Source organism: Larus michahellis, chromosome 1 (genome assembly GCF_964199755.1).
Source record: "Larus michahellis chromosome 1, bLarMic1.1, whole genome shotgun sequence".
Lineage (NCBI taxonomy): Eukaryota > Metazoa > Chordata > Aves > Charadriiformes > Laridae > Larus > Larus michahellis.
Window position 1 is genome coordinate 190890119 of NC_133896.1, and position 22482 is coordinate 190912600.

A 22482-nucleotide genomic window follows, 5' to 3' on the forward strand; every position below is an offset into this window, starting at 1 on the left:
ATTATTTATTACAACTGATCTGGCTGTTGGTGAGGATTAGGGCTAGTTACCTTTTCCCTTCTGGGTTATACGTGAGCTAAAGACTACCAGGTTTGTTTTGTTTTGTTTGAGCATTCTTAATTTATCTTATCAAATAGGTTTGGGGTTTTTTTTGTGTATGTGATTGGTTTGACTAGGTTACTGAAAAGGTTTTGATTTCATTAATCTTCGAAAAAAAAGTCTTAGGCTATAGCATTGTTTCATTTGTGCTTAAAATAGATTCAGTAAAAGATTATGGTTCCAGTTTTATATATAACTGAAGTTGAACAGTATTAAACACATCCTGATTTAGGGGATAGGGTGACTGAATAGATAATAAACAAAAATTGGAACCTGTTAGCTCTTGATTGCTTCTACTTTAAATGTAGCCTAGCTGAGTGGTGGTGGGGCTCATGTGAAATAACTGAAAGACTTGGCCTGATTCTCTCTGGTCATAATCACCCATTTTATTTGTATTAACTGAGATCTGTGATAATATCTTCGGTAAAGAGCTGCTGAAGTGCTTTCATATCTGATTTTCCCTCAATTTCAAGTCTGAACCCTCCTAGTAAGGTGAACTAGCATTGCTGATGCTGGAAGTGTTTAATTTCTTAGTAAGAGTTTGTACGTAGCTTAACAGCTACTTATTATTCTTATTTTAGAATTTTGAAAAGTTAAAACCAAAAAGTTTGAATATCAAAGTAGGTTATGCTCAAAGGAGATAGGGTTTGTTTGTTTGGTTTTTTTAAACAAATCATATGTTTAACTTCTGGAATACTAGATTTTTCATACTGGTTTCCAGTTACAGTATAATTTCAGTGTTACTCTTTGTCATGAAGGACACAACCATTCCTGCTCTAAAAATAGTTCAAATGAGAGGCTATAGCAACATGTAATTTTGGTAGCCTAGAAGCAGTATGAAAGCTGAAGAAGGTCTGATGCTAGTTCTTTGTGATTAGAAGGAGGAGGGTAAGTGAATAACAAGTTTTTGTTAAATTCGGCATGGACCTGTTTACTTAGCTTGATGCCACCATAAGTGTTTGGTACATTTCCAGTGAAATGAGCTGCATTATTTAACTTGAAATGACTAAACTGTGATGTATTGGGAGAAGCAAATAGTGGTAGGATTGAGAGGCATTATCTGTATTGGCATACATAATATCATACAGTTTAGATAATAAGGTGATCATTGTTCTAAAACAAGTTAAAAAAAAAAATAAAATTAAGTCATGCTGCAGTTGTTGCACAAAACATTCAGCTGTGTGAGAGCAGCCTGAACAGCATGTGGCCTTCAAGCAACACCACCACCCAGCCCTCTGACAGGGCACACTGTTGTTCTGGGACATACACAATGCTGGTGCTGATCCCAGGGAATTGGTCCTGAGAAGTGACAGTGCTGGTGCTGAGCTGGCCCGGGGAATAGGTCCAGAGAAGTGACAGATGCCACCTTGACTGCATTTAGTTCTTGTCTTACTAGGACTTTGCCAAACACAAGTGTTTTACAGCTTTTCACAGTCTGCAGGCAGTAAAATCTATGTGTACGTAGGAAATGGATTTTTTTTTTTTTTTGGTTGTTACCTAGCTTTTTGAAACAAACTTTACCTCTGTAGTCACTCTTGAATGATACAAGCATAGCTGCTGCAAATGAGGTCAGATCTTTCCAACTAACTACTTTTTTCCCCCCTCTCTCCTCCAAAATGGGGTAGGCAATTCTTTTTCTTTTGCATGTATATACTTATATAAATGTCATACCTGTGACATAGAATGGCTTATATATTACATGCAGTACATTTTCAGGCATTCCTTTATATTTTAGGGATCTGGGTTATATGGATCTAACAGCTGTCTTAGAAGTATCAAAATAATATATAAATTACTCTCCCTGTAGGATATATTAAAATTATTTGCAAAATATCATTGGGAAACTTACTTTTTATTTGCAGCTGCATAGCTCGATCATACCTCTACTGTCAGTCAGGAGGACAAGTGCAAAACTGTTGTGAAGATAATCTGAACCTTACTTTCACAGAATCACAGATGGTAGGGGTTGGAAGGGATCTTTGGAGATCATCTAGTCCAACCCCCCTGACAGAGCAGGGTCACCTCAACCCCGCTGCCAGAGCAGGGTCACCTAGAGCAGGTTGGACAGGAACGCATCTAGGCAGCGTTTGAATATCTCCAGAGAAGAAGACTCCACCACCTCTCTGGGCAGCCTGTTCCAGTGCTCTGCCACCCTCAAAGTAAAGAAGGCTTTCCTCATGTTGAGATGGAACTTCCTGTGTTCCAGTTAGTGCCCATTGCCCCTTGTCCTGTCACCAGGCACCACTGAGAAGAATCTGGCCCCATCCTCTTGACACCCGCCCTTTAGATATTGATAAGCATTGATGAGCTCCCCTCTCAGTCTTCTCTTCTCCAGGCTGAACAGAACCAGGTCTCTCAGCCTTTCCTCATTAGAGAGGTGCTCCAGTTCCTTGATCATCTTTGTAGCCCTCTGCTGGACTCTCTCCAGTAGTTCCTTGTCTGTCTTGAACTGGGGAGCCCAGAACTGCGCCATCTTCTATCAAAGAAAAGTAACTGGGCAGAGATGACTCAATTGTACCCAAAACTATCAGATATACAGTAAAATTCTGTTCTTCATCCTATCAGGCAGTATTGCACTTTTGCCTTCTCCAGAGAATAGCTTTCTCCATCTCTGGGACACTCCTGTCTCATGTTGGAAGTCTTTAAATCTCTGAGCAGGGATTTAGGTCCTTCACCTCGTTCATCTAATCTGGGCCAGCAGCCTGACCAAGTGGGAGCTCCTGTCTTCTGTTTACCTAAGGATCCCTCTGCTCGTGCACGGTGTAACTTTTTTAGCATTCAGTACGGCTTGTATGTTGCAAGCTCTGACAGAATCCAGGCCCCTTTACGAACAGCAGCTTAGTCAGGATTCACAAGTTTTAAAATGGATGTAAGGAGGAAGTTTACCTTAATTTGGATGGTTTGGATAAACTTATGTGTGTCAATAAATACGTTAATATGGAGCCAGAGTACCGTATTTGCATTTATGTTTATATTAAGCTGAATTTTATTGGTTTAAGACCATTTAAACTTTACCATAAACAAAAGAAAAATGTTGAAGATTTTTACTTGTTTTCACGCCATTGAGCTTCATGCTACAGAAATTAATGTTAAATTTAAATGCGCCTTACATTTCTCTAGTCTTGAGAAATTGCATCTGTGTTGTCGTGGCAGGATGAAATAGAATTAATGGAAACAGTCTGACCTTCAGCAAATGCTAGCCCCTGGAACTTGAGTAGGTGTTTGACCTTCATGTCAGTTGTCTGCAGGTATCCATGAAGTGTAGTTCCAAACTGCTGGTTATCTAGTTCCTTTAAAAAGTTATTAGCCTGAAAACGGTAGGCATTTGACTTTGATAGTATTTCTTCCATTACTACTGAAGTAATGGGAAAGACAAACACTGTGTTTGTCACATACACGCTCATGAAGTCTAATAATCATAGAATCATAGAATGGTTCGGGTTGGAAGGGACCTTAAAGATCACCTAGTTCCAACCCCCCTGCCATGGGCAGGGACACCTCCCACTAGACCAGGCTGCTCAAAGCCCCATCCAGCCTGGCCTTGAACACTTCCAGGGATGGGGCATCCACAGCTTCTCTGGGCAACCTGTTCCAGTGCCTCACCACCCTCATGGTGTGAGTAATAGTCAAGAGCATAAGTATTAACTAGAAATAGTTCTATAGGTCTTTGTTTTCCACAGCCAGTCAAACAAAGTAATAAAAAAAAAAAAAGTTGGATTACAGTGTTTAGTAGGATAAAGGATACTACTGTCTCTGGAGATCTCGTGAATGCTGACATGCTGTCATAGCAGATCAGTCTTATTGAGGATGTTTTGAAAGCTTGTAAGTGAACTTTGTTTTTGAGGCTACACGCTGCCAGGCTTTTTTTATTTTTTCCCCCACTTCCCTTTAAAATTCTCTCTCTGACTTGTTCTGATGCGTGTGCATAAGTACACTTGGTTTAGAGTTTCGCTACCACAAGGTGACTTTAAATTTAAATTCTGTGCTCTAAAAAATGAGTATCCAATTATGAAGTTGTTTAAAGTCTGTAAATTAAAAATAGGACAGTAAAGCTTTAAAAATAAATGGTCTGGGAACAGTGCAATTAACAATACTTTGTGGCAACTTGGGCAAAAGATGCACTCATTAACTGGGATTTTTAATTTCCTCATCTAAAAGCTAAAATGATTTCCTGACTCTGTTTTGACAAGGGAAGGAAGCTTTGGCAGCAGTGAGATTCTGTTATGAGAAGAAACTTGTCTGAAACAGTGAGCCGCATTGCCAGATCACATTTTGCTTTTACTGTCATTTTTTCTTAACTAGTTTTTAGACTTGAAGACAGAGAATTAATGTAGTGCTTTTGACTAGTATTACAGCAACTATCTTCAAAGAGATGACTCGGAAATCTGACTGACTTTAGAAATTTTGTAGTCTAAGGGCTCCCAGATACTGTATAAATTCATTTTGAAACAATCAAGAGGGTAGGAGTGAATGTCCTAAAAGTATTCCGTTCATTACTCAGGAAAATTTGGCGTTACCACACTTAGCGCTCATACTATGAAATACCGTTTCCTTTTTATAATGCAGAAATGGGAGCATAATCATGACATGACTCAGATTTACAGGTTGCCTGGGATGTAAGCAGAGATTTCAATGTCCTTTTGGTTTCACATTGAGCATAGACTGTTTGGCAGCAAAAACGATAGCTAGTGTCTGAAAAATATCTCGTTTTAGACTGACTTAATTCAAGAAGTTGATCTTTAGTACCCATTTGTAGCAGTTTCATGTAGCAAGAATGTTAAATATTTATTACAGTAATACTACTGTATATAAACTTGTTGCTTGAAATTATGCTCGGTATAGGCAGACCGTGTGCTTTCAACTCAGCTTTACAGCAGTTACACTGTTTTGGGAATGCTGAAATGAGGATGGCTTCCAATTTCATCCAGATTATAACACCAGTTGAATTTAGCCATCAAAATCAGACTTGCTTAGAACTGGTGTAGGCTCTTAAGGAGTACCTTTTACAACAATATGTTGAATATGTATAAAATACTAAGCAAGTCCTGTCTTTATTTGATGTGGGTTTTGGTTTTAGTTGTGTTTTGGTGTGTTTTGGTTGGGTGGGTTTTTTTCGTTGCGTGGCGTTTTTTTGTTGCTGTTGTTTTTTCTTTTTAAAACACTCCTGCTTACATATTCCCTCAAGAAGAACAGGAACCTTTTAAAAAAATCAGATCCACATAGTAGCAGTTTTACACTTCACCCAAACATATTGGTTATATAGTCATGGTACTGAGTTCTTCGTATGAACAAAAGTTAAGAGTGAAAAGTTAGAACATCATAAGCAAATGGTTTTCAGTGTTCTGTAGAAATTAAATTAACTTTCAAAATTAAATTGTTCGCCAAGTAAGTATTTGCTCTGGGTTTTAAGTAATGTGTAAATGTTTTACCATGTATCTAGTTTTGCACTGTGTAGACAGAACATGTTTGCATGTTTTCAGGCTAATAAAATGTTACAACAGTAATAGCAAATTAGCTACAATTTCACATCTGGTTTATTTAATATTTAGGAGATGAAAGTTCATTGTTTCTGTTAACTTTTGCTGTAGGATGTCAGCTGTAATGAAATCACAGCATTGCCACAGCAGATAGGCCAGCTGAAATCTTTAAAAGAACTGAATGTCAGAAGAAATTACCTCGAAGTTTTACCCCAAGGTAAAACACCTTTATGGTAGCGCTTTTTATTAGCATTTTGACAGTATTTTTTTTAAATCATGTAAGTAAATATGATTAAAAAGTAGTAATTACCTTGTGTTTGAATTTATTCCGTTTGAGCTTGCAGAATAGAACATTTGGTGATACTCACTAAATAACAGTGTGAGTTTTTTAAAATGAAAATTGTCTTTATGATTCTAGGCATCTTTTAAGTTGCACAAATGCTTTCCTGTGAATGCAGTATGGGAAATGTCATCTGAGTTTCTGGAAAAAAAAATTTCAAAGTATTTATTTTAAAATTTGTCACTTGTATAACAATAACACTGTTCATTTCCCGCTATAGAATGGAGTAAATGTTGATTGTATTCCTGCCTCACTTTTGTATTTTTCTTGAATGCAACAGATAGTTTATTCATAAATATTTGATAATTTTATGGCAAAATGAAATACAGATATAACACCTTCTCTCTTTTTTTTTGTTACTTTTAGAACTAGTACAGCTTCCCTTGGTAAAGTTCGACTTTTCCTGCAATAAAGTGCTTGTGATTCCAATTTGTTTTAGAAAGATGGTGCAGTTACAAGTATTACTGCTTGAGAATAATCCTTTGCAGTCTCCACCAGCACAAGTAAGTAACGTCTGTAACTTAAATTGTGCCTTAATATTGGGTGGATGATAACAAATTATAGCCTATAAAATGTCACCTTCTGCAATTGCGGGCTTCCAGACTTCAGTCATCACAGACATTAGTTGTTGATATATAAATAAGACATAGAAAATATCCTGTGTTGAGTGTATGAGTCTGTGCACTCCTTGAACCAAAATGAGTCTAGAAGATTTCCATTCTGTTAGCTGCCTGTTTATTTTTGTCATTCTATATGCATATGAAACTTAATGTTGGAATATGTATATAATTTTGAAAAAGAGAATTGAGAAACTTCCTGGATGAATTTTCTCTCTGTTAATACGAGCCCAGTTCTAGAAGGTTCTACAGTGATTTACTATTAACTTAAAAAATAGGAACACGATCTAGAATGTAATCCATGTGAAATTTATTTTACTTTATAGTGTAAATTTATAGATTGTGATACACCAAGAAATCAAACTCCTGTTGTGAACTGTAGGCCATGCTGAGAAATGATGACAATAAATGAATAGAACCCGTGCTTGCTGCTTGAGGACAACTTTGTTGTTGACTTAGTGGACAGTAGGTTCAAACTACATCTCTGAAAGCTACAATCGTTCTAGAACAACAGCTGTTGAAATACTTGAGAGATTTTATTACACCAGAGAAATGTTTTTCATACCCAATGGTGATGCTGTTACTACACTCAAAAAAATACAGAACAAGTTTCAGCAAGCACTTGAGCTAGAAGTGTAAAGTCAAAGAAAAATTCTAGAATGCAGATGAAATGCATCGTAAAGATGCTTGGACACTAACAAGAACAGTGTGACTAAGAGTACAAAGGATGTGCTGATTAATTAAATGTCAGTATTGATTAATATTGGAAATTCAATTTATGGTTAGTAATAGACCATATGGTATATTTTATCGTAATTCTTTTTGAGTAAAAAGCTCACTTCAATTTTTTTTAAGTAGGATACATTCTTTTCTTGTTTTCTGTCTTACTCTGAAGATATTTTATACTAGTACACACAAATAATTGCTTGGGTAATTGAAGAAGTTCGTAGTAATTTTTAAAAAAGTTAATAAAATCCATTTTCCTTTGTGATATCTATTGTGACGATAGTTGGTTTTCAGGGAGCTTTATGCTAAGTGACATTTTGAATAAATCATTTCTTTCATTCTATTTATAAAGCTAACATCTTATCTTGTCTAACAGATTTGTACAAAGGGTAAGGTGCATATATTCAAATATCTGACTGTACAGGCCTGTCAGATTAAAACAGCAGACTCACTGTATCTTAATGCCATAGAACAACAGCATTTGCCACAACCTGTGGAAGAGAGGTATGTATGAAAATCTCACTTAGTTTTTTTTATGTGACACTTATATTTATTTCACTTCATATCTTTAGCTTCCAGAGTTTCTTTTGTTTAGGCACTATTTACAGTGTACTCTTTTGAACAGAGGTTTGTTTTACTTTAATATATTTTATTCTACTGAAACCCCTGTAAGAGTTTAGAACAAAATATTTTTAATAATCAGTTCTGATTAAAGTTAGCAGCATGTTAGGAAATACCTTAGAAGTGAACCTTAATTTAAATCTAACCTCTTACTAGTAGATTACTGGAATATATTGAAAATAATTGATGTGGTAGTATCATTAACTGTTGGAACTGTCTTGTAAATCTATCAACACATAAAATAAGTTTCAATTTCTTGTGTTGTTTTGTGATTTACATGTTGTTACAAATTCATTGCATAGTTGTTTTAAGCTTTTTTTAATTCATCCAGCAAAGAGTACTGAGACACTTTTAAATGAAATGTGATAATTGTTAGCAAAATGAAAGACAAAATCTTTAATGTCTTCCATCAAACTTCTAGGAAATGTCATCTTGTATGGTGGTTTAAGGATGGGAACTAGGTACAAAGCAGCTCCTTTTTATGAGATTCTCCGTAGCTAATTGGAAACCAGCTTTTAGCCAGCTCTTTCTTCGCTACCGTGGGACGTATAATATAACCAATCAGAGAAAGTACGATCATGCCTTATTTTTGGAGAGAAGTACTCCATAAATACAAAGTCTTCATGTAAATAAAAACAGACATGTTGCTGCTAACCCCCTGGGAAAAAAAAAAAGAACTGTTAGTCATCTAGATAAGGTTTCAAGCAAATTCCTTTCCTCCATGTAGGTTTGGAGGCACCTTTGTGGATTTCTGTCAGATAAATGCCAAAGGTGGGAAGAATACAGTATAAAGAGTTTCCATTTAGGTAACACCTGGTGGTTGGTTTTCTGTTTTGCCCTTTTAGTGTACAAGAAAATTGACAGGAATATCTGATGTCCTGTGTGACATTTTGCTCATACAGGAGCATACAGGGTAGGGTAAGGGGACAGTACAGAGTAGGTACCAGTTGCCAACTAAGAGCCTAATGCTCTATCAAATAATAATTACCAAATTTTCATTTTAGAGAATAATTTCACACTTCTAAAGAAAAAACATAACCTGGCTAGGGTTTCCATATGAATTTTCTGCACGAAGTCCTTAGTGTTTACTGATAGGACATAATTTAATATTAGCATTAATCAGATGCCTTATTCATGTGAAGCCTGATAAAGTTATTTTTTAAATTGCTGTGTCAATCTGAATTCAGGATTACTGCTTTCAGGTTTGCAAATGATAGGATAATAAAGCATATTTAAAAAAAAAAGCTAGTCGACGAGTGTATTGCATCTAATAGCGTACTTTAAAGTGAGTAGAGGTCATACCAGGTAATGAAACCAGAAGAGAGAGCAGTTGCCATTATTATGGTCGTTTTCTTAATAAACCTAAATTTCAAAGTCTATTTTAGAGCACCAAAAGGAGGTTTCTGTGTTAATAATTACTTCAAGCCGCAGGGAAATATCAGTTCGTTTTTAATGCATCAATGGTTACAATTAAATCCGTTGACTTCGGTTTGAGTTCAACTAGTTTAGTTGCTGATCTCATGGCTAAATGACTTCAGTTGGACTCCTGTGCTACTTAGCTAGTAACTAAGTGTTTTAACCTAGTGCATAGGCAAAAGCAAGCTTTACAGCAGATTATTTCTGTTACTTTCGTTAATCATTAGACTAACCAGCTGTCCCACCTGATCTATTTTACTGTCAACAGATTTCAAATGTATTTTTAACCATACTATGCTATTTCGCCCTCTTCCATTAAGACTGAAATTTTGCTTTGATTTAAGTCCAGGACAGAATTCTAATGGTAAATGCTATGACAAATTTTATTGTTTGGGTTTTTAAGTTATTTTTATTTTTATTCACATGTAGCATTGATGACATCTACCCAAGTAAAAAGGACTCAGATTCAGGTGTTGGTAGTGATAATGGAGATAAACGTTTGTCAGCAACAGAGGTAAGTTGCCTGCATTTTGTGTCCTGCTCACTTTCCCTCTGCACCCGTATTTTGACTATATTTTGTGTAACAATGTGAATTAAGTAGCTCCTTGCTACTTAAAATAATTTTACTCTGATTCTTTAGTGCTTCTCTCCTCCTTTGAGGAAAAGAGATTCTGTTGCTTTTTAAACAAATGTATGAAGAACCAAGCTTAGGTACTGAATTTGTAGTTGCTAAAAAGCAAATTGAAAATTAGTCCACTTACACACTGATTGGTCTTTTAAATACAAAAGCACTTAAGAAAACTGGCAAGGCTTTCCAAGTATTTGGGCACGTTTCTTGCTAGATGGAAATGAAGCAGAATTAATCATGAATTCTAGACAGACTTCTAATGGTTTACCTCTAGTTCTTAGAGCATGCGGTCCATTCAGAGCGGCTTACAAACTGTTTTGTCATTCTTACACTTCCTGAAGCTGAGTTAGCTTGTTAATGAAACTGTTATTCTGGAATTTCCTCTTTAGCTATAAATAACACCTTTAGAAAAATAGATCATCTTTTCTCTAATCAAAACATAGCAATTGTAAAGCAAAAAATTATTTTAAAGACAACCAACAGAAAACCAATACATTTTTATTAGCACAAAGACTTTGTATATGAGAACTATGTACTCATTCCATCCCCACCTGACTACTGCTCTACTGTTACGGAGAAAATAGATGCTGAGATCAGTAATCCAAAATGTGTTTGATAGTAAATTCACCACTCACTTCTCCTTCTGAGGCAATCTTTAATACTTGTGTACTTTAATACACGAGAATTGTGCAAGAAATAGTAGCATGTTGCAAATACAGATTGATGGACATTGTTAATTTCAATCACAAATCTACATACCAAACATGAGATAAACATTAAATGACCAGTCATAAAGTGATCATTAAAACACATTTTCTGGAGGGTTTTTATAAATACAACAGGTATATAAGGCAAGCTACAGTTTAGTCTGAAGGCTAGTGGCTCTTGAGTTTCATCTCTTTTACAGAAAACACTACAAAGTCATTTTGCATTTGTGTAACCTGAAAATAGTAACTTAAATGCATCACTTGTTTGAATACTAATGCATTTTTTAGGAAGCTTGCTAATTAGCTTTGGATCCGTACACTTAGGAGGGAGTGCTTGACAAAATGAACATTTTACGTATTTGTCTGGCTTGTTGGTAGGGTCATTACAGGGTCAATTCTTCAGAGCTATAGTCATCTTGGGCATTTTAAGTGAAAGATATCTTGTAGTGTTGCTGTAAAACTTATCATGGCAACTTGAAGGCGTTTTCTGCTTTAAGGTAGTGCACTCATGTACCTCCTCTTTTAGGAACAGTGTAGCATTTGCATTCATTTTCTACCTCCCTTTGACCTTTTTTTTTTTTTTTCCTTAGTGAAAATTCATTAGAACAGGGTACTTTTTAAGATCCAGGTGGTATCCCTGCTTTGTTACCCATAAGAGAGACGCTTTAGAACCAGCAAGAATGTATATGAAGATTCTTTCAAAATGCATGATCTGAATTCAGTGTTGGAATAATATTAGGTATTTAAGATGAAAATTGGACTCCTCATCCTTTGTTTTTGTTTCTTGTATTTCTATTGTTGTCTTCTCTTGCTAGCTGAATAAAAATAAAACTGTGGACAAAGGAAGTGACATACAGTGTCTCACCTATGAAAGAGCAATACTTTTGTATTATTGCAAGCTACTTTGGATAGTTTCTGTTTTGTAGTACACTGGCAGGAAGCACCTGGAAAATCAGTTGCAGAATTCCGTAGGCCCTGAAAGAGACATAGCCTGTTAAAGGAATGATTTTCTGTTTCCAAATTGAATGACCTGTAGCTTTTTTTACACCAGTGCTCCAAAATATTTTTCTAAAAGCTGTATGTGTTACTCTGCTGAGAAAAAAATCTTGCCTGTTTTAGTAATCAGAACTTTGAATAATGCATATAATAACACTTTACTATAATATTTTCAAATGATAGTTGTGAAATTAACAAATCATGAATCTTTGGTCTAGAATAACTAGATTTAGTGCTTAAATGTCACATGAGATACAGCCTGAAAGAAAGAGAAGGAACTTCACTGTAACCTTGGTTGTCTGAATGAATTTATACTGTGCATGTCTCTTGTTGTTTTTTTTTTTTTTTTTAAAAAAGCTATTTGTTTATTGTTTCAGGTCTAAAAGAACTAGTGGCTTTTGTGCTTAGAATACTTGGAGTGTGATTTTTTTATTTTCCATTTGAGATACTGATTTGTTTTATTTTAAAATATTTTCTTTTAAATTTAAAACTTATTTTTAAAGTTGACAAATAGGAACAGTACTGCAATGTTAGTTCACTTCATTGTAAAGCTTCATCCTTTTGATAAGGCTTTTTCAAGTCCTTGAACATCCTTTGAATTTTTTCTCTTTAAGCAGAAGAATGCAGCCAGTGAATTCAGAGTTAATAACATGCAGTTTATTCATAAAGAAGAGTTATGTTGGTCCACATTTACAAAATGTGTTCAGGCCAGGGTATTCTTGGCAAATAGGAATAACCACATGTATCTTTGATACAGTATTTTAAGAGGAAAGTGGTTTGCTCCATCCCTTATCAAAAGTCTTAGCTTCAGGATTTAAAAAAAATGTTTCCTACATGGAATATGAACATATAAAGGTACTAGGAATGGCATAATTCTTGTAGAAGCTAGCAATGGTGGAATTGAATAACTGGTTGTATGTAACAATCTGTCCTTCCATTGCAGATCTTGTGTTACAATGGGCTGAACTGATAAATGGGGAAATACCATTTCCTTAAAATATATATATTCTTAAAAGATATGTAACAAACTACTATACGTGTATTATAGCAGTTTTAATTACAGAATACGTGTATGGAGTGTATGTGCACAGGGTAGTGAGTTAGCGAAACAAAGCACCTAAAGGATAAGCAATGCCAGTGGGTTTGTTGGGAAATACACTCGCAAAGCTCTGAGAGGCTACTGTAATGGTAAGCTCTCTATCTTAAGAGGGCAAGAATAAAAACTTGGCCTCTTCTGCACACTGTGTTTTTGCTGTGGTTCACCTCAGGAGAGAATGTGAGCAGGTCCCACTGTGAGCAGGTCACTGCTGGTCCTGGGGGAATAGCGGAGCAGTAGTGGCATGGGACAGAGATGAAGGCTAGTGTGTCAGCGCTTCGTTGTGTAGCCGCTATCTGTAAAGTCATAGACAGGATAAGCTTGTAGATAAAAACGATATGTTTTAGTATACTAACTAATATAGCTGAAAAAAATGAATAAGCTTTTAAGTCCATGAAGAAAAACTAGTATACTTGATATGCTTTTTTTTTTTCAGCTCTACGGGTTAATCTAATAAAAGATACTGCCTCAGCCTACAAAGTTCATCTTGCTTGCTTTAGGCATTAAACTAACAAGCTGCATGGTAGTGCGCGGGAGAAGTGTCTTGGAGGGAAAGAAGAAAGAACTGATATCAGGCTCAGCTTTTCTGCAAGCTTTGGTGGCTACAAGGAGCCTCTATTTTCAGTTGTCCCGGGAAAGCGCAGTGCAACGGTGTCACTGGAAGGAGAGGACTAGTGCAGTGAGGACGATAGGAAAAGAGGACAGATGAATTGTGCTGCTTGGAAAGCCTGCTGTGAGGATGCATTCAGCATGACTACAGCTTCCTACAACAAGATTTAGTCATTCTAGATGCTCTGCTATCCTCTCCCTTACTAGTTTCCCAGTCTCTAGTGACCATGCTTCTTAATAGTACATTTTTATCAGTCTTAGTTTAAGCTGAAACCAGTGGTTCTCTTATTTCTTCTTAGCCATCTGATGAAGATACTGTCAGCTTTAATGTTCCAATGTCGGACATCGTGGAAGAAGACCAGGTTATAAAGGAAGACTCAGGTCACCACGCTAATTCAAGAAAAGGTTGGAATGTAAAAAAAGTGGAAGTTAAATACAAGGATATTCTGTTGATAATTCTCTGTATAAGACTGTAAATTCTGTTTGCAAAAGTCATGGCCCAACAAGTATCAATCTTTCAAGAGTCTACAAACATCATCTTTAAATTAGATACATTTTATTTACTGCTGATTTTCCTTGGAATTTTCAGTGTTTAATTTTGCACTGGATAAATGCCTTATTAAATTTATTTTTCTTGCTTATACTGTAGTTGAACAATAGGTATTTTCACTACCCTGTGCATTTTAATTTTTTGTAATAAATGCCTGCCTACGTACCCAAAAGGCTTTGAGCATACATATGCAGTCATGTAATAAAGAAAAAAAAAAGCGTGCTATTTAGATCATTTTTAATTATACTGAATTGAGGTCCTTATAATAATTTTCTGTAGCAATTCCAAAAACCTTCTTCCATCCTGTCTCAAGAGTTAATAAATTCTGGTTCTGACTGGGGAAGAAAAGTGAGACTTGGTTTAAACCATGCTTCCCAACCAGTAATATCAATGTGTAATAACTTTTATCAAATGCTAACTCAGATTCTGAGTTAGTAATGTACAAAGCAGAGTCCATTTCTGTAGTTGCACTTAATGCGTATATAAAGCTTTGTTAATCAAAGTTAGAATTACCTCTGGAAAGAAGTAAGCCTCTTCAGAATTTGCGAGATGCTGTAATTTTATTTAAATGTTATTAAAGTAACTTGTATGTTTTTAAATTATATCTACATACTGATAAACAGTGTGTCTCCAAGGTCTGCACATACTAATGATAAGTGGCAGGATGGAGTCAGTGAGTTGCATATGGAAGCCACATAAATAGGAGATCAGCCTTTCCCCAGTGTTACGTACTAGATTAAATGAACTTCAGTTGAGATACTCATCAGAATTTAGTAGAATACGAAGTGAGATAGTAAGAACATTACATCCTATAGTGTTTATTAGTACACTGGAGCATGTATGTTATAGGATCAGACCACTTTAAACAGAGAAAATTATTACTGCCTCATACCCCTGGAAGTATTATATGTAAGCAGGGGACTGACATAGGCTCTGAATCATTTTATTTTTGTAAATTCTGCTAAGAGTTTGAGTGTTTGTTGCAGCATAGAAACTCTGAAGTTGCATTAAACTGCAAGTCACTGACTGAGACGCCTGAGTGTCTTAAATACTCTGCAGCTGTCTAGCTGTATTCTTGTACCAGTACTGGCAAGACATACTTGCTGTAGTTCAAAACTGACTCCATCAATGTCTGCTGTGATGCTTCTGATCTACAGCTGTATGAGCCCAGGTTATTGGTTTATTGGATCTTTGAAATGCATTGGCATAATTCATTAAAATGCAAAAGTCTTAACTTATTTGGAAGTTTTTAATATGCTTCAAATTTAAACTTGGTTTGCTTTTGAGCTCTATAATTTAATGCACTTAAATTATGTTGCGTAACAAATGTTGAGCTGAATCAGAAATCATTCTTCAATCTCTTTTTGTTGTTATTAGTGGAATTCCATCAGGGATCTTCTCACTTGATTGTCAATGATAAGTCAAGAGAAACAGGAAACCAGTTTGATGAATCGGATACTCTTACTACTGAATTTATGAGTTACATTAAGGTAAGCTTGTGACAGTTTTCAATGGGGGGAAATATCTTCACTACTTTCATAAGTGTAGAGCAAAAAGGAATGACAAACTGTAGACATCTTAGTGAATAAGAGACTGCAATTGATATTCATTGTCATAAAACATACAGAATGCAAAATTAAGCAGGTAGGTTTAAAGTGATTATAATTAATGCAGGAGGTCAGTTTATCCATAACTCTCTTTCTAGTATACGTGAGGGTTATCCTTTAGCTATGTTTAAGGCTTTAAGAAAAAGTGGCAAGTATGTTCTGTATGATTTGCTTTATATTTTGAATTGAGCAATTTTTGCATTTGTTACATTAGTAAAATGCAAGAAGACTTTCAGTGTTAGCTGTGGTGGCTAAAGTTATGAAATAATGTTACGGTAGTAAAATATATATTCTTAAATATTTTAAAATTATAGTAGAAATTGAGAGATCTATAAAGACAAATTATATCAAATCTAAAATAAAATCTGTTATTCTAGGAATCTACCTCTTACAAAATTTGGCATCTTCCTTTCTTGATACATTTTGGGAGTATACTCTGACCCCGTTATGAACATTTTAGGTGCTATAGATGATAGGAAAGTGCATTTGAATAATTGTGTGTATCTTTGTGCATATAACAAAATGCGTGTGTGTGTTTATAATAAAGGATGTAAGAAAACACAGGTTATCCACAAGAAACTTTGAGATTATACCCATCAGTCTCTTTTGTATGTGAGGGTGCCACTGTAGTTTCCTTAAGATGTTCATTACTGAACAGTGGTGCTCTGCATTGCTAGTTACACGTCATAGGTAGTTGCTTAATCCTTTTGAAAGTATTACTCTTGTCTTTCTGTCATGGTTAATGAGTACTTGCTTATCAGTCATGTGGCATCTTACTGGCATATGGCTTGTTGTCGGGGAACTACCAAACGTGTTTTCTTTTTGAACTGTTTTTCATAATGAATGACCTCTTAGAAATTGTTCTGTTGTGCCTTTTTGTCTGTTTTAAGCTGTATTTTCACAATTCGTATTGTGATTTACTCATTTTTTTCCATTTGTGGCATTAGGTTTAGTGGAATATGTCTGGACATACGCGTCTTGAGAAAGCTGCAAGAGAATCCATAGAAATGTATTATGAATCATTAGTGGTTGGTGTTGTGTGGCAACTCATGAAATTCACTTGCTATATTATATAGCAAGAACTGCCTGATGAATTTATAAATTATATGTAGTTAGGTAGACTGAGGGGGTTTTGAAAGATTCTAGGGAAATTTTGAGCAAGTGGGTATTTTTCTGTGAAAATTTATTTGCTGGATACTTTTGCTAGATCCTTTGTAATGGAAAGATATTTGAGAAATAGTAGGGGTTTGTAGTGTTTCTGTGGATGTAATCTCTCTTCTTAATTTACAGGCCAGAAGGGATTATCTAGTACGCATATTTTTAGACTAATTTTTTTCTTCTGTGGAAAGTCTTAAGGGGTTCAAAGAGGCAATGTTTCACTTCCATCTTCCATCCCTTATAGGATGTTCTGGGAAATAATAGTGGAAAGAGAAAGGATGTGGCCTTTCAGCTTCTTGTAAACAGAGTGCTGGTTCTATGAAACATCTCTTTATTTGAGCAACCTTTTTTGTTTTTTCGGGTAACAAAACTCTTGCAGATCTTCTGCAGCTAGCTGCAGAATCTGAAGTGGCAGCTACAGCGGACTAGCATTTAAAAACAAAGTGTTGGGGGGGGAAAAACCCCAACCAACCAACTTTATCTTATATTGGCTTGTTCTTTTGCGACTTTTATACTAAAAAAAGATTGAGGGATTATTTTTTTCTTTTTTAGATAGTTAAAAAGTTAGTAGAAGTAGTGGGTTTAGGTAATTAAAATGTTAAATGATCACAGGTTTCCTGCATACAGATTTTCAGAATGTGCACACATTTGAGGTGAATGGACTAGATAGAATAGCATAGAATACTTTTGTCTTCTCCTGACAAATGGGTAAACGCATCTGAAGCTGACTGTACATTATATTATATATATATATAGTTTGTATTTCCTTTCCTTATTCTTTTCACTTCATCATCTTGATTTTCAGTAGTGTACCACTTGAAGACTGTTCCATTGGGAATGTCCTCTATCATAATGAGATAGTATTATCTGAAATAATGTGTTGCAGACAGTGCTTCGGTAAAATGCAGGTTACTTTAGCAATATTCTTAAATTGAAATTCAATAGAATGAGCCATTTCATTTCTTTTTAATTTTGATATGTTCTTAACATCATGATTTTTGAGATTGGCAGGTTGGTGACTTGGACAGGTAGTACATGCATTTTATTCTGAGGATTTTGAACTCAGGGCATTTTTCTTCTTGCGTGGATTTCTGAGTCTGTGTTCTTTGGTTTATGTTTAGCCATGTACTAGAATGCTTTTGGGACAGTGGGGGCCTTCTAAAGTTGAGATACTGGTTAACCAAACAATACGTAAAATCAGTACAACTTGCAGTGCAAAAGAGGAGATTAGGCTTGGAGGATTTTGTAGTTTTTCAAATTTTAGTCCTAATTTCTATGGCTTTATTTACCTTATCTTTATAATTATGCCCAGAGACTGAGGATCACCTTCTAGAATAAGTACTGCATTTTTTTCATCTTATGATATGTGTCCTTTTTACGGGAAAAATCACGTACTTCATTCCTGTGAGGAGAAGAAAAAGAAAAAACAATGGCTTTATTTATTCTACTGGGGAATAGGCCATCTTTGGGGAATGTTAGAGAAGCTGGTATACTCTTCAGTGACACATCTGGCAGAGTTGGATAGCATTTATTGGTACAGGGTGATGCGACTGATGTGCCAAACATGACACAAAAGAGGATAAGCCTCTCTGTTTTCTGTTGTTCATTCTCTGCTAGTACAAATGCACATCCATTCAGAAAGCTTCCGTCTTTACTGGCAGCTGAACTACTTCGGTGTTCCTGCCCATCTGAGATGAAAGAGAAAAGAAACTTGCAAAGCACCGAATAGAAGCATAAAAGAAAGTCATATTTTCTATGAAGCAGCGCCTCATAGTTTTAGGTAGGACAGTGGGGGCTCTAATTTGTGCCTACACTGAACCCAAAACAACTGGCTGACTGATATGAATTGTTTCATGCAGGTTTTGTTCTGATTTGTTTTTTAAAAAAATGCATTCGTGACTGTTAAAACTGTCGAGTAAGAATCCTGTTAATAATCATGGATGAAGTGCATAATTGCTACTGTTTGCATATTTGGAGTTTCCTTGCTCTGTAAACAAATCTAGCTGCAGAAGGAGAGCAAGTAAGAGGAGAGTTAGGATTGTGCTTAATGGAAGCATTGTTTGCATACACCAGAAAGGCACAAATTAAATCTGGGACATAGAGTGAAGAATTCTCATGCTGCTTGACTTTCTTTCTACAGTTAAAGGAGGGTAAGGGCTGTTGACCTCAATAAAATCTGCATAGTGAATAGAAGATCTTGTAATCGGTATCTTAAAAGGGGGTAGAGTGAGGAGTGGAGCAGCAGGGTTGGATTGCTTCAACTAGCCACCTTAAACTGTTGTATAAATTAGGTCAGGGCTGAGTCTAAAAGCAAAATTTATCTGCCTACTTAATTGCAAAGTTCAGTTCTCAATATCGCTTTGTCTGCTTACAGAGCAGAGCAGCTGAGTGTGATGAATTATTGAGAATAGAAGAGGACACACAATGGCAAACAGACGAAATGTAAGTATTTTTAATGTATCTATTAGTAATTAGCTGTCTCATTTCATTAGATTGACCAGAACTGGCATTTCCTTATCAGTTAATAATTTTGTAGACTTGGAGGCATGACAGAAGCACAGCCTTGCATTTTATGTGTGCTCAATGTTTACACATTCTTGCCGAATAGAGTGAATGTTATATGACAACTAATTTGTATGCACCAATAATGCTGCAGTATTTTTACCTATGTAGAATGCAAGCTTTTTAACCAGGTATTTTGATATTTAGTCTGTTAATGGCACTGTTAAAAAAAAAAAGATTTTATCAAAACTTATAAGATCTAAATTTAATGTACATTTAAAAAAAAGTAATTTAATTGGAAAAAGTCCCTCAGTCTTTTTTCGTCTTTTGTCATAATTTTAACCCTAAAGCAATCATTAATTCATAGACATCAATTCAAGAACAGAGCAAGTGAACATCAATTGCTGAGGAGAGTGCATAAGAAGAGGGTCTTTAGCATGACAGTGAAGTTGTCACTAAGTAGAACAGTGGAGTCCTATATGATTTAAAACCAAAAACTGAAGGAAGGGAAGAATAAGTACTTTCTGAAAGAGCCTTATTGGCAGAACTATCAGGTGTTTGTGTGTCTAAACCCCAAAAAGAATTACTGATCTTGAAAAGCAAAAGAAAGCATGCTGGTCCATTAAAAGAGTCATTGTATTTAGAACTTATGTTAAAACAATACGTGTGGTGAGGGCAGTTGATAAGAGTCAAATATTGGTAAAAAACTTTTCAATTTTAGAAGTCAGTCTGTTTAATTGAATGCTAAAAGTTTTAGTTCATTGCATTTGTTTGTGTATGTATTGGGTCGGGGGCTTTGTTAAAGACAAGGTGCTGGAGAATTTTTTCAAAAGAAACTCTTTCCATAAATTCAGGACATACTGTGCACATACTGTGTGTACAGAGGCTGTTTTTTCTCCTCTGTAGAGTTTGCATGCCAGTTGGAAGATACAGCTCACAAACTAAAATTCAGACTACCCTTGATAATTGCTGTTGTACCTCTTTTTTAGAATGCTTTTGTTTTCTGTTATAGAATAAATTTATCAGAAGAACAAACTATTGATATAGCAATGATAGAACAACTAAGAGAAGCAGTAGATTTATTACAAGATCCCAACAGGTACGCTTACAATAGCTGCTATGTTAATGTAATGTATTTACAATTTTTGTGAATGACTTTAGAGTTCTTTTTGAACTGATAATTGAAAGTTCTCTGGAGTTATGAAGTGCTTTTTTAGCATATCAATGTTTTTCAGGGGACGTTTAGACAATTAAGCAGGAAATGTGCTCTGAGTATCTAGACAAGATTACCATTAAATTAAGAAGGATTTCAGGTATAAAAGAAACCTAAATTTAGAGGTGGAGACACATCTTAACCATTCATCTCGTGTACACTACTGTGATTTTCTGAAGTTTTGTCTAGGATAGTTACATTTCTTCTAGGGGACTATAAACTCTCCTCTACTTAATCATGCTTGGTGTATTTTATGGGGATTGGAGAAGGTTTTCTGGCCCAGCTTCATCCTACCTCAATGGAGCATATAAAGGAGGTGCCTGAATTAGTGGTGAAGTTTCTGTAGCTTTCCTCTGAAATCAAAAGGGGAAAGAGGAAGAGGCAGCTAGAGAAAGTTATTTAGATTTTCCCTGACTACAAGAAGGCAAGGTTTTATAGTTTAGGTGCTTATTTCAAGTGGCTAAAGTCAGGTGGAATGACTCTGGATCTGTGAATAAACAAAGGAATAAATGTTTACAAGAAAATAAACACTTGTCCTACTGAAAAGAGCGATGTAGGTAGTTCTGTCCAGATGCTTGCTATTGCTTTTCTTCAAAATTTGATTAAGTTCACTTCAAAACAAGGTAACTCATTTTTCTTCACTACTTCTGTTCTATGAGGTAGCTGGTTTAGAGCTTTATTTGTCTGAAGACTAGAAACCTCCTTGTCACTTCCAGCCTAAAGTATCCTTGTTTCTCCTTCTTCCCTTGGCTGTTTGTTCTTGTGACTACACTGTTCTTTAGTTTAAATGCCTACTTTGATACCATTTTTTCACCTAGCAGACCTTCCTACTTTTTACGACAGAAATGCACTCCTGTTAGTATTTCTAGTGACAATCATCTGGATTATTTTGAATCATATAGGGAATACTTGAATTCTGGAATAATATACTAAATACTTGAATCACAAGTATTTTTGCTTCCTAAAAAGTCATACAAATTAGGAAAGCTTTTTAGTTCCTGTGGTTTGTGTGTGATAGTATACCATTGCTCCTGCACCTCGTATGGGGCTTATTACTTTGTCATTTTGTGTTTTGTCAAATATTGCCCGAATAATTCCTACATACTTGGCTTTTCTTGTTAAATTAAAAATGACAAGAAAATACGGAAAATGAATCTGTTTCTCTATGCATATTCAGATGTGCTTTCGTTAGTAACACTATAGGAAATTTGAAATGGGGCTTTTAAAAATAGCTAATGGTGTCATGCATGTCTGTATTTTTCTTCTAGTTTTTTACATAGTGGGTTTAGGCTTTTCTGTGGCTGCTCTTTCTTTTTCTAACCTTAAACTATGAGTATTTCTTTTTAATTTACTGAGCGTTATATAGGTGTTTCAATATATGTCTCCTGTATGTGAACGTCCAGGCTTACCCAGCAAGATACACCGGGGTACTTAATATTTGCCAAATGATGCTGCAGACTTTCAATCCTCTGGGCCATGCGTTCCTCATAATTTCTTTTATAATTACTGGATTACATGGTAGTTTGTTATATACTTGCATCACATAAAGCAGTGTGAGAAAATTTTGGTTTTCATACTGAATAGTTTTTGTGTCTTTATCCAGATCCACAAAGGAATTTAAATGCTTCCATTGCTCCTTAGTTTAAGATGCACAAAAGCTTCCACTACTTTTAATGTAAACCTAGAGCATGTCAAAAATTATAACTTTCCCCAAAGATGTTTCCTTTGTGCATCAGTATAACTCTAATCACCTAGTCAGGGTAACCTAGTTGAAATAACTAGCTCTAGCTAGAATTATCCCTATCTCACGCTGAAGGCAGTTTAGGAGTTAGAATGGGAAATCCCTGTAGGGGCTGAAACAGTAGGTGATGCTGACGTGCCTAACGTGCACTGACTAGAGTTCAGTGTGTAGAGCACAGCAATTGGAGCTATTTTCACTCATGGATATGACTATTAAACTTGTAAAACACCTGTCGAGTTATTGTTGTCCTCGTGTTCTGCAGTTTCAAACCTGCAGAAGCAGCATTTCAGTTCTGGAAAGGAAAAAGATTTCAGACTCAACCTTTTTCAGTATTTCCAGATGTTTGCTTCAGATTCTTATATTCACTGCTTTCTTTCGG

General features: G+C 35.6%; 1 protein-coding gene across 11 annotated transcripts in view; it reads left to right on the forward strand.

Moving 5' to 3' along the window:
- LRCH1 (leucine rich repeats and calponin homology domain containing 1) overlaps positions 1-22482 on the forward strand; it is a 137194-nt gene that overhangs the window by 70277 nt on the left and 44435 nt on the right. For 7 of the 11 annotated variants that reach the window (XR_012584457.1, XR_012584463.1, XR_012584460.1 and 4 more), the window contains exons 4-11: positions 5688-5793; positions 6283-6419; positions 7636-7763; positions 9726-9810; positions 13632-13737; positions 15260-15372; positions 19022-19089; positions 20162-20248. Coding sequence is in view for 5 of the 11 variants with exons in the window: in XM_074565580.1 (XP_074421681.1) it covers positions 5688-5793; positions 6283-6419; positions 7636-7763; positions 9726-9810; positions 13632-13737; positions 15260-15372; positions 19022-19089; positions 20162-20248 (830 nt within the window). In the remaining 6 variants the exon portion in view is untranslated. The remainder of the gene's footprint in view (positions 1-5687; positions 5794-6282; positions 6420-7635; positions 7764-9725; positions 9811-13631; positions 13738-15259; positions 15373-19021; positions 19090-20161; positions 20249-22482) is intronic. The other 4 variants (XR_012584461.1, XR_012584458.1, XR_012584465.1 and 1 more) reach the window with 1 other exon arrangement.